Source organism: Mus caroli, chromosome 10, assembly GCF_900094665.2.
Source record: "Mus caroli chromosome 10, CAROLI_EIJ_v1.1, whole genome shotgun sequence".
Taxonomy (NCBI): domain Eukaryota; kingdom Metazoa; phylum Chordata; class Mammalia; order Rodentia; family Muridae; genus Mus; species Mus caroli.
In genome coordinates this window covers 48117097-48129760 of record NC_034579.1, presented here as the reverse complement: position 1 = coordinate 48129760, position 12664 = coordinate 48117097, and the positions used below count along the sequence as shown (strand labels likewise).

The 12664-nt window shown below is 37.7% G+C and overlaps 1 protein-coding gene across 3 annotated transcripts in view; it reads left to right on the top strand.

Annotated features, from left to right (window-relative positions):
- Cep85l (centrosomal protein 85 like) overlaps window positions 1-12664 on the top strand; it is a 107560-nt gene that overhangs the window by 59428 nt on the left and 35468 nt on the right. For all 3 annotated transcript variants that reach the window (XM_021174133.2, XM_021174136.2, XM_021174135.2), the window contains one exon: window positions 6174-6295. In XM_021174133.2, coding sequence (XP_021029792.1) covers window positions 6174-6295 — 122 coding nt within the window. The remainder of the gene's footprint in view (window positions 1-6173; window positions 6296-12664) is intronic.

The window sequence follows — 12664 nt, the reverse complement described above, 5'->3', positions numbered from 1 at the left end:
TCAACACATTTGCATTTTTATTTCAGTAAAGTGTATCAGGAGGACAGGAGAGTATCAAAGAGTTAGGAAAAATAAATAGAAGAAATAACAGCTCTGGAGCCAGCTGTGGTTGTGTACCCAGTATATCTGGCACTTGGGAGGCAAAAGAGGTCATCCTTGGCTATATGCAGTAAGTTTCAGGCCACCCCAGACTATGTGAGACCTCATTTCAGAATACCATGCAGACAAATTATCTCCTGACTTTTGAAAAAAAAAATCCTTAAAAGAACAGCATTTTCACCAGACAAATAATTCCTTATGTAATGCAGAGGACTGAGGGCTTGGGGTCACTCTGATTGGAGGAGATGACTAATGACACTACCAAAAATGTGCTTTTGCCTTTATTTTGTTAAAAGATGTGGCTTGTACTGCACAGATAATATGGGCATAGTTCAGTTTCTACTAAATTCACAATTCTGTTATCCTTTTCCCCTTTTTGTAAATAAAAAAGTATTAAGTTTGGTGCTGTTTGTAACGTACTTTCATTTCATTTATTGAGCTTTGTGAGTTTCTTTTGGCTGAGATATCATTCTTTTCCCAAACTGCACATTTAAAGTGCTACTTTTGATACACTATTCTAGGAAACAGGAAGATTTGTTGTGTTGTTTGATGTGTTGTGAGTGATGCATGAGCTCAGGGACAAAGGCACATGAAGGGGAGAGATAAGGACCCTGCAGAACTGCAGAGGTGGTGTGCTGGCTCATGTAGTAGCTCTGCAGTATCTGAGCTCAACACCGTTTGTCCAGCCAGAGAGCGCTGAGCTATTTTAAGATGCACTAGAGTAAACTTTTACTAAAATCGTGTTTGGCAACATTTCATAGCATCTGGGTTTCATCTCAGTAGCATGTTTAGTGTTGTTGTAGATAGGAGCTGTCCTTATTCAATTAGGAGAATGGAATTTGACATTCCCAATGACAAGGGAAAAGAGGAGTGTGTGTGTGTGTGTGTGTGTCTCTCTTCTGAGTCTATAAATCTATTTGAATCTAGTTAGGGCCTATGCACAGAGAAGTTGTGATTTTTCTTTGGCTCTTGAGCTAGTGTTTTCTTCCCTAGTTAGCAAAGAATAATGAATTGTATGTATTTTTAGGTAGAACATCTAAATGATGGATTCTTTTCTTTCCCTAAATTTGCCGACTATAGAATATGTTTATAACAATGTTTGCATGTAAAAAACAAACAAACAAAAAGACCAGAAAAAAACAAAACCCTTTGCTTCCATTTTCAGAAGCATCATGTTGGTGAGAAGTTCTGTTCCTCTCTTGGGCTGACACAGTCCTAAGGCCGTAGGACTGCCTTTATGTCTCATGCTCCTCTTCAGTTAAGCTTTATTACTTTTGGAATAGAGAAATTACATATTCACAAATTTATTACACCATTGATTATTTCTATTGTCTACAGTCAGTAAAAGCAAGATATGTACCCGGCAGTAGTCATGCACACCTTTAATCCTAGCACTTGGGAGGCAGAGGCAGGCAGATTTCTGAGTTCGAGGCCAGCCTGGATTGTAAGTTCCAGGACATTCAGGGCTACACAGAGAAACCCTGTCTAAAAAAACCAAAAAACAAAACAAAAAACCAAAAACAAACCAAACCAACCAATCAACGAAACCAAGATACGTTATTGAAAATCTCAAAGGAACAGCACAGTAGCAGTATCTTTTTCTATTTTATCAGTATGTACATTTTGACAGATATTTTTCTTCAAACAATACCTAGGTTTTCTAAATTTTGTAAAATTGTGTTTGCTATCACTATAAATAACTATCACACAGTAGTATCATGTTTAGTTGAAATTTTATCTAACAAATTCTTATTGTTTGCACATTCTTGAGGGAAAATATTATTGATAGGATATAGAAGAGGGAATACTGTCATAGAAAGTGTCTCCCTTTTCCATTATTTTCAAAAAATAGAGTGGACTATCCTCTATTTTTTCATTTCAAAATGTCTTCTTTATGAATGAATAAATTAATTTACTTACATCCCCATTGCAGCTACCTCTCTCCCCTCTTCTTCCAGCCCCTCTCTCTTCCCTCTTCTGCATTCTCTCATTCTCTCTCCTTAGGAAAGATGAGGCCTCCCAGGGCTATCAACCCAGCTTGGCATAGCAAGTTGCAGTAGGACTAGGCACATTTCCATTTGTGACTAGGCAGGACAGCCCAGGCATTGCTGCACAAATTCTGTCTAATTACTTGTCAGGGTTACTTTTCTATTGCTGTGAAGAGACACCACGACCAAAGCAACCTATAAAAGAAAGTATTCATTGGAGGCTTGCTGCTGACACTTACAGAGGATTAGCCCATGGTCATGATGGTACAGCAGCGGGCAAGACATAGTGATAGGGCAGTAGCAGAGAGCTTAAATCTCAGTCTTCAAGTTGGAGGCATAGAGGGAGAGAAAGGGCCTGCAAAGTTACACAATCTCTCCAGTAGGTACCACTTCCTCCAGCAAGGCCAAACCCCCTAAGCCTTACCAAACCAATCTACTAATTGGGGACCAAGAATTCAAGTATATGAGCCGTTCTCATTCAAAGTACCACATTACCTTACTCAAAAGTTTTGAGTTTTTTCATTCAAATAGAAACTACCTGTAAAGTTATGACTTTACTTGATGAATAGTTTAATTTTTTTCTAATCCTCTCTATTTCATTAATATAAAAATTACTCAAGAAATTGTTAAAAAATTGACAGTTTCTTAGGAAATTATTCATTTTATCTAAAATTTTAGAGTTGTTGATATATACTGTGTTAGTAAATGCATTAGAGAAACTTCAGAGGGGGAACCAAACTGTGTCTACAGAGCATTAAGGATTGAAACCACAGGCCTCCTTTTGTATTAGTTTGACAAAATGAGCCTGTTTGAATTCTTTATTTCCCTCTGTGTGTCTTCTATCTGTCCAAAGTCTGTGTTTCCTGATAAATACATGGATAATTTGCTGTGTGCATCAGATCTGTCTGTCCATGTGCCGGTGTTTGTTCTGTGTCTGTCACCTGTCTGGGTCTTGTACCTATCCCCTAATGAAGGAATTTTCTTTGTGTTTGTTAAACCGTAAAGAAAACATGGCATGGGGAAAAAATAGGGATTCTTGACAGAAATCTTTAATAGAATTTTGCAACTATAGAAATGAACTGACCCAGAATAGCACAATCCTCTCACGATTTTATCAACCTATATCTACTTGCAACATTTATGGTGGATATTTGTTTTGTTTACTTGTAACCTGTTGGCTGCTATTAGCAAATGATTACCATAACATATATACATGCATACATACATGTATTCTGAGTCAGGGGTATGCCTGGATTTCAGTTGTATTTCCTTCTACTGAATGTAGTCTTCTAGTATTGTTTGGAGAACTGATTTACACAGGAAGTAGCTAGCCAAAAAAGATGCCATTCATAGCTAGAATAGAGTCCTTAAAAATCCTTTATATGCTGGAATATAGCTCCTTATTGTGGGGTGTACTAAACAGTGGGTTCAGTGTGGAGAGGGAAAAAAATGAAAGGAAGGGGGTGGAGCTAAGTCATAAACCACATGGAAAATATTGTTTCAATTACAGGTTTATATAGGCTTTCGACTGGGTTTATAGTACCAGACTTAAATTTCCTCCTACTGATCAGACCTCAAATTCAATGAAAAATAGTTGGATTCTCCCATAGCAGACTTGCCACAGACTAGCAGGTTTTTGGTAGCATCTTTGTATCCACACAGAGTACCTCAATGAGATTCTTACTTTAAATTAGTTTAGCAAGTATCAGCTTTCATTATGTAGTCATGTAGTTTTGGTTAATCATCCCTCCACGTCCTCTTCTCTGCCTTCTTACCCATTACTTCTCTTACTTCCACTCCTGCTTTTGTAGCAGGTGTACTTGGGTACCTACCACTTCTCATTAATAAATATGTAAGTAAGTAAATAAATAATACATTAATCAAAGAAGGTCATTTGTTCTCCTCTCAAGACCCCTTTATAGTTTTACCACATTTCTGTATTGGGTTTTATTGTTGTTGATATATGTTAAGTATTGGAAAATTTTCTTAAAGTCTAAATACATTTTTGCTAGATTTTGCAATTATAGTTGAAACAATTTATCCACATAATAGTTATTTCTGGGTAATGTTTTATGCCTTGGGAAAATATTTGTGATTTTGAAATGTTAAATGAAGTTAAACGATGATTTGATCATGACAGTTTACAGTCTGGGTACTCAGGTGCTGTGTTTATCTCTTCCCTGTGGTGACTCTCCTGGTAATGTTTATCCGAGTCATAGAGCATTTCTGTCATTTTACTGTTTATTGAGGTAATAACAGACTAATTTCAGAAAACTTCTACTTATATATGATAATGAGTAAAAAATCTTCTATGTAATGCTACAAATAGCTAGACCTTTTAAAATTTCTATTGTCAGTTCTTCATTAGAATTACATATTTACTTTGGAATATATTTGAAATTCTTTAATGGTTATTTATATAAATATAAATGTGTTTTTTAAATGTAAAAACCAGTTTTGTTGCATTTTAATACATAATCTTTAAGGTCCAATGTCCATAATGATTCTTACAACTCTCTATTAAAACACCCCTAGGGGAGAAAGCTTCCATGGCACTGTATGTCAGAGAAAGGCTCAACTGTATCCAGGGCTTAGACATCAGTGCTGCAGCCAGGCAGGAGCCCTGGTCTGTGGAGTGGGTGAAGTTGCCATTTGGCCACAGTCATCTTGTCCTTCAGGGTCTATAGTTTTCCTCTGGTTCCACATGACTATGGATTGAACTTGCATTGTGTGGCAATGACTGCAGAAGGTCTGCCAGAGGTGCTTTTGGCTTCCTTTGGTAGTCCTGGCAGGGAACACTCTAAAGGAGAAGACCTTGGAGGAACTTATCTGAAGTAGTGAAAGGGGTTGGAAGCAGACTTGAGGTTGATCAGTCCTTGCAGTTACCCTTTACTGATCATTAGGTAATCCACGAACAGGTCCCGGTCATCTGTGTAAAATGATTCCCCTCATCCAACAGGAAAAGAAGATGCTAAATGCCTGAGAGCACAGAGTAACTTCCAGGTGCTCCAGGCCAGAAAGTTACTCCAAGCTCAGCTTACCTCTTAGAAATTCCAGTGCTTTGTTCATTGAAAAACTCTTCAGTTCTTAGTCATTAGCACCAGGGCATCCTCTAGACTTATTTGGCAATATATTTTGATGGATTCATGAAGCATGATTACAGTGCAAGAGGAATGTTTTACATTAGACTGATGATCCATAGGATACACAGTGGGGAAACCATCAGGTTTGACATCCTCTAGTTTTGTCCATAGATAATAATGCAGTTTGAAGAGTGTCTCCATCCTTCATTATTTCTCTCTCTTTCTCTCTTTCTTTACTTTCTTTCTCCCTTCCCTTCCCTTCCCTTCCCTTCCCTTCCCTTCCCTTCCCTTCCCTNCCTTCCCTTCCCTTCCCTTCCCTTCCCTTCCCTTCCCTTCCGTTTTGGTTTTTTGAGACAGGGCTTCTCTGTGTAGACCAGGCTGGTCTCAAACTCAGAAATTTGCCTGCCTCTGCCTCCCAAGTGCTGGGATTAAAGGTGTGCGCCAGCACTGCCCGGCTTCCATCTTACTTTCTAAAGCACTGAAGTGCTGCTAGCAAACCTGCCCTCTCTGAGAATCATAGACATTGCCAAGGTTTAGCTGAAAGTCCTGGCATTGCTCATAGTCATTATCATTCCCTTAATGCATAATTACCCCCACACCCATAATTCATGAGTACTTCTTAGTCTATCTTCACCCTCCTGGGGAGATTGAGGACTTGGAAGGGGAGAGCCTTGGTTTACTGCTTCTAGCTACTATTGTCCTAAATAAACAATAAATGATCAATGAAGACATCTTAAGTCAGTCCATCATTGAGCTCATGGCAGGAAGTCAAGGCTGGAGACTGGAGGCAGAACCATGGTGGGACTGCTTACTGGCTTCTCTGGTTTGCTTTGTGTGTCTTTTTTTTTTTTTTAAAGTGGGGTTGGGACAGAGAGGAGAGAGATGTTTGTTTTTTGCTTGTTTGTTTGTTTGTTTGTTTGTGGAAACCATAGGGAAAATACTGGCCGGTATGCACTTGCTCCCTTTAGATAGCATATTAAATGTGTAAACTTTTTTTGTGCAGGTTTTGACTGGATCATCTCGTCAGAGTTATTCACCTCCTGGCTTCCAGGATTTCAGTAAATGGGAATCAGTGCTGAAAATAAAAGAAGGACTTCTGAGGCAGAAGGAAATTGTAATTGATAGGTGAGTCTGCTTTTTAATTACTCATGATTTCAGATGATAAAAGTTTAGTTTAGTGAAACAATTACACTTTCATCCACCACTTAAAATTTGAAATTACAAACAAATTAATGTCTCATGTCTGCCTTCTCCAGTCCCATGGCATGCAAGAGCTATCAGAACTGAAGATAGGTTTGTCTGTTTGATTTCTGACATGCTCTACATTTGCTTTAATGAAACTCGTGGTTTAGAAGGTTCTCTGTCCTCTCTTCATATGGTACATTGAACTGTCAGAGCTGCAAGGTGGTGTCTTTATATTTCCTTTAGAGACTGTCAAATTTGGAAAGCCATACTAAAATGATGAGCTCTTTTGGCTATTATATATGAGATTTGAGACCACCTAAATATGAAGAGGATATATTTTAAAATTTACATTGCCTAAAGTAAGAATTATGGAAATGTTTCTTTTATAACATTGCAAGAACTTTTTAATATTCTAGCACCAGAGTTATCAAGAATTCATTTAGTTTTAGTAGAAAGTCTCTTGATTATTCTGAGCAAGAAATCATAAGGTTACTGCATTATGTTATCTTTAAAGTATATGCGTGCATGTCATTTATATCTACTTTTGGAATTATCAAGGGTGCTCTATTAAGACACTTTAGAAAACATTTGAGGAGGTATTTTCTTCTGTAACCAATGTTAGTCCTTGCTTATTTTTGTGTGAAGCAGTGGGATAAATGAAGGAAGAAAAGATAACTGAAAACAGCTGGAGAAGAATGGGTTGAAATAGAGAAGGAAGTTTAACAGAGAGAGCATCAGCTACCCAGATCCTTAGCAAAGAGGGAGGAGAAGCAGCAGCTACTTCCAAAGATTTTCTTTCTAGTTGGATTAAGGATTGAACCTTCAAGGGTAGGCTACTCAGGGCTAGAGACACAGCTCAGCTTAGTACTAAAATGCTTGTCTTATAAGCACAGGACTTTGGGTTCAGTACTTAATAACATAAAGGGGGGTTAAAGAATGCCAGTATTTGAAAATGATCAGTCAAAAAATTAAGGAGACTGGGAACATATCTCAGTTGGTAGAGTACTTGCCTAAAATACATAGTACCCTAGGTTTGCTAATGAGAACCATCTAAAACTGGTTGTAGTTGGAATGCCTGTATTCCTCAGACTCAGAGGGCAGGAGGAGCATGAGTTCAAGGCTGTCAGTGGCTACATAGCACATTGGAGGCCAGCTTGGGTTACATGGGAAGAGGGAGAAGGGGAAGAAAGATTAAGAGAGAGAAAGGAATGGGACGGGGAAGCAGAGAGAGGAGAGAAAGGGAGAGAGGGAGAGAAGAAAGAGGGAGAAAGGGAGAGAGAGAATTGAAAATAGTAGACTGCTCAGCAAGGACAAACCAGAAGTGATATCTAAACCAGCAACAGAAATTAAAACACAGAATCTATCAGAAACATGGACTGGGGATGGTGTGCCAAAGCAATATGACTTCTTCAAAAGATGGTAGTTCTTTATTAAACTCAAATATACCGAAATGAGTGAAATGCCAGATGAAGAATTCAAATGTTTTCTGGTAAGAATGACCAAAGATAAGAAAGAGGACCTGGACTCTGAGGACAGTAATTTTAACAAAATGGCTGGGAAAAATCAATAGTATGGATGAAAACTCAGCAGCATGAATAAATATTTAACTAGGAATTTGAGATTTTGCAAAAGAAGTATTGGAAATGAAAAACTCAATCAACCAGAAACCATCATTAGTAGGCTTGACCAAGAAGAAGAAGAAGGAGAAGGAGGAGAAGAGAAGAGGAGGGAAGTGTCAGAGTCAGAGTTGGAATCAATGTGTTGTCAAAAATGGAAGATGGGGTTGATGAAATACCAAATGTAAACATCAGTAAAGAAAAACAAGATAAACATGAGCAAAATGTTTTAAGAACTCTGGGATATGATGAGCAGACCAAACCTAAGAACCCATGGTATAATAAGATGACGAGATTAAACACTAAAGTCATACTGGATCTAGTCAATGAGATTGTTGCAGAAAATTCCCAAGCCTTAAAACTGAAATAGATGTTCAAATACGAGGCATTTTGCAACAGCTTAAATTAACCATCAGAGAGATCAAAGCAGTAATGTTTCACAACAAAGGACTGTTGATATTATTATTACCTTAGCTAAGACATTAGTAATAATACTAATACTACTAATAATGATAAAGTAATGATATAGTAGTGGTAGTAGAGAATACAAATACAAAAGGAAGAGGTTATCTCTATTTGTGGATGACATGATTTCAGATTCGAGGATCCTATATGTGAAAGAATAGAAAGTCCACTTAAAACTCTTAGCCCCAACAAATACTTTCAAAAAAGTAGCAGAATGCGATATCAAAATAAAAAACATAATAGTAGCTTTTTTATATACCAGCAAATAAACATCTCAAGAAGTAATGGGAAAATCTCATTAACATTAGCATCAATAAAAATAAAATACCTAAGAATAAACCTAACCAAAAAAAAAAAAATCTACAGTGAAAACTGTAAGGCATTGAGGAAACTGAAAACAGCAACAACAACAACAACAACAACAACAACAACAACAACAAAACCCAAAAAACCTTAGATGAAAATCCTCCTGTGTTCATGGATTAGCTGAATTAATTTTGTAGAAATGGCTAAATTACCCAAAGCAATCTATAGCATCAAAGAAATTACCATCAAAATTCCAAAGATACTCTTATATAAATTAGAAAAATATTAATTCTAAAATTTCTCTGGGGACTGAGGATACAATTCACTTGGTAGAGTGCTTGCCTAGCTCACACAAGGCCCCAGACTCAGTGCCTATCACCACATAAACCTGTAGTCGTAGCACTGTGAACATGGGGGCAAGAAGGTAAGAAGTTGAAGGTCTCATTTAGTGATTTAGTGTGAATCTTCTTAAAGACAGATTGATATTACGTCCACTTATCAAGATAATATAAGTAGGTTCTCCCCTGGGGCCTGTGACCTCTGCAGCCATGGGTTCTTCACTTAGGTTACAGTGTCAGGCATGAGTACTGTCCTCCTTACTTCTCCTTGAGGCTCAGATTATTATGGAAGATGGGGTGGAAAGACTATGACCCAGAAGTTTCTGTAAAACTGTTTTCTTAACATGATAAGACGGCTGCACACATGCATTCATAGTGGCTGTGGTTGTCTGAACAAACCCTGCTCAACATGAAGCCAGTAAAAATTCCAGCATGGATCTGAGAAGAGATCATAAAACCCCTCCCCTAGCAGAGAACTACTGGCAGTTGATGTCTGCTGAAGGAAAAGTCAGTTTTCTTCAGGGGTGTTGTTCCCAGCAGCTTGCTCACCCTCTGGTAGATGGGCCTATACTCATGCACATACGGGAGATACTAATTAGAAAGTTCGACTCTGAGTTTTTAAAAAAGAACACATGAAGTAGAGACAGAGCTGTTGTGGGGTCTAGGAGGAATTAGAGGGAAGAGCATGTGGGGGGGTGGATGTAACCAAAACAGACTGTATACATGTATGAGAGTCTGAAAGAATACATAGTGAATACACACACACACACACACACACACACACACACACACACACACACACACACGAGGTTCAAGGTTACCCATGGGCTATGTAGTGAGTTCAGAGCCAACCTGGGATACCTGATGCTGTCTCTTATCAATAAGACAAAATAAAACCCTGACAAAATACATTTAGAAGAACAACATCTTTAGTAGTCAAGAGTAATCATTAGAACAATGCTGGAGGTATTGGTACCTGATTTTAAATTATTACAGAAACACAGTAAGAAAGCAACATGGTATTGTCACAACAACAGACATGAAGACCAATAATGGACCTAGAAATAACATTTACAGCTACAACCACAATGGTATCAAAAACATATTGGAGAAAAGACAGTCTTGTTAAGAAATGGTATTGGGAAAACTGGATTGTTACATGTAGATCCCTCTCTCTGTAAAACTAACCATTCAAAATAGATTCAGTCCATTAGTGCAAACCTTAATGTTTGCAACTGCTAGAGGAAGACAGAGTATAAGCCTGAGCAAGGATTTGCTCTGAATAACAGGGAATAATATGAAGAATTGACTGTGGGAGCCTTTGTAAGAAAACTGTGAACTATAAATGGGGCAGAGTACAGACGTTCTTCCCACAAGGTGTCTGAAGAATTGCATGAACTGTGTGTCTTAGTTTGGATTTCTATAGCTGTGACAAAACACCATGACCACAGCAACTTGGGAAGGAAAGGGTTTATTTAGCTTACATTTCCACAGCACTATTTGTCTTCATCATAAAAGGAAGTCAGGACAGGAATTCAAACAGGGCAGGAACCTGGAGGCAAGAGATGATGAAGAGGTCTGCTTACTAGCTTGCTCATCATGGCTTGCTCTCTGTTCGCTTTCTTTTAGAGCTGGACCACCAACCCAGGGATGGCATCACCCATAATGGAGCTGGGCCCTCCTCCATCAATCACCAATTAAGAAAATGGCCTACAAGCTTGCCTACAACCTGATCTTTCTTAGGCAATTTTTTTCAATTGAGGTTCCCTCCTCCCAAGTGTCTTTAGCTTGTGTCAAGTTGATATAAAACTATCTAGCACATTGTGAGAAGTGGAAATACTTGAAAGCAAGGATGTGAAGGAAAACTCTAGCATGTTCACATTATCTTTATGTGAAAGCCAAAGGAGTATTCTTGTCTCTTTGACATGACCAAAGATAACTCTTGTAATATATAACACTAGGTACACTCCCTTTCTAGCTTGTTGGTTCTTAAGCTAGCTATAAACATCACTTCATGCATTTCTTGCTTTTGTAATAAAAATGTGAAGTGCTTTGGGATGCATGGAGAGAGCCTCACTGGCTGGGGTGAGTCAACAATGGACAAACACTTATAGAAATAATCAGCCAAGTGAATACACGACCCACAGAATGGGAAAAAATCTTTACTAACTTTATTTTATATAGAGGATTAAGATCTTGAACATACAGAGTATTGCAAAAATTAACATCATAAAACTGTCATCCATCCAGTAAATGGCCTAATTAATTGAATAACCTGTTTTCTGAAGGAGAAACACAAATAGCCATAAATACTTGAAAAATTGGAAAATGTAAATTTAAATTGCTTTTATATTCCATCTCACTCCAGGCAGAATGCCTGTTTTTAAGAAATCATATGGCAACAGATACTGATGAGAGTATGGGGAAAGATAAATTCTTATTTGTACTTGGTAGGAATGTAAACTGGTACAGCCACTCTCTAGGGATCCATAGAGGTGCCCTAAGGAACTGAAAATAGGAATCTATGAGATTGACTCACACCAATTTGGGCATATACTTGAAGAACTTCTAAGTCACCATACCACAAAGATACTTTTTACATTCATGTTTATTGTTAACTATTCACAATAACCCAGACATGGAACCAGCCTAGATGCCTATCAAAAGATGAATGAAAAATACATGATGTATATCACATTACATGGACTTTTATGCAGCCACATCAAAAAGTGAAGCTGTGACATATTTAGTAGAATGGATGGACTCTTATGTATGGAACCTAAATTTAATATTATGTGTGTGCGCGTGCATTTGTGTGTATGTGTGTGTGTGTGTGTGTGTGTGTGTGTGTGTGTGTAGGTCATGACACTGGGAATGGAATCATGAGAGGGAAGGAAGAGATCTTAAATGAGGGAGGAAATGGAAGACCTAGGGGAGGGATGCCAGGGAAGAGAACAGCCATGAGTGAAGTGTGTGACACATGTATGGTGATGTTGTAATGAAACTACTTTTGTGCTAATCAAAGAGGGAAAAATGAATAGGAAAAGTAATATTAATGGTTACTTATAATAAGTATCTATTGCTTTGAGATGGTTGATGGACATTATAATGAAGAAAGGATGTTTATTTTGCATCATATTTATCAGTTAAATGTGATAGTTTACTTTTTATTATGGTTGTTTATATTCATGTATGTAGCATTATTGAATCAGTGCATTTAAATATATGTTTCAGTCTCAGATGATCAGTTCTGCAGGTCAGTACTAAGAGTGGTGAGCTAGAATTAGATTCCACAGGGTCAAGACATGCCCCTCAGCAGTCCTTCCTTTGCTTCAGATGGCAGCCACAAATGAGACCCCAGGTCACATCCATCTCAGGCAATTTTCACAACTATGTTAGTAGAAAAAATAATTTAATCTAGCTTGGAATTTAGTACAGGAAAAGAATTAGAATATGTAAAAATTTAAAAGCAAAAGTGGATATCTGTTAATTTTATAGAAAGGATATCTTTCTTATTAATTTTCTTCTGAAGAATCCTTTCTATTGAGGAGTTTTGAATATGTAGTTCAGAAGTTAAGACATAG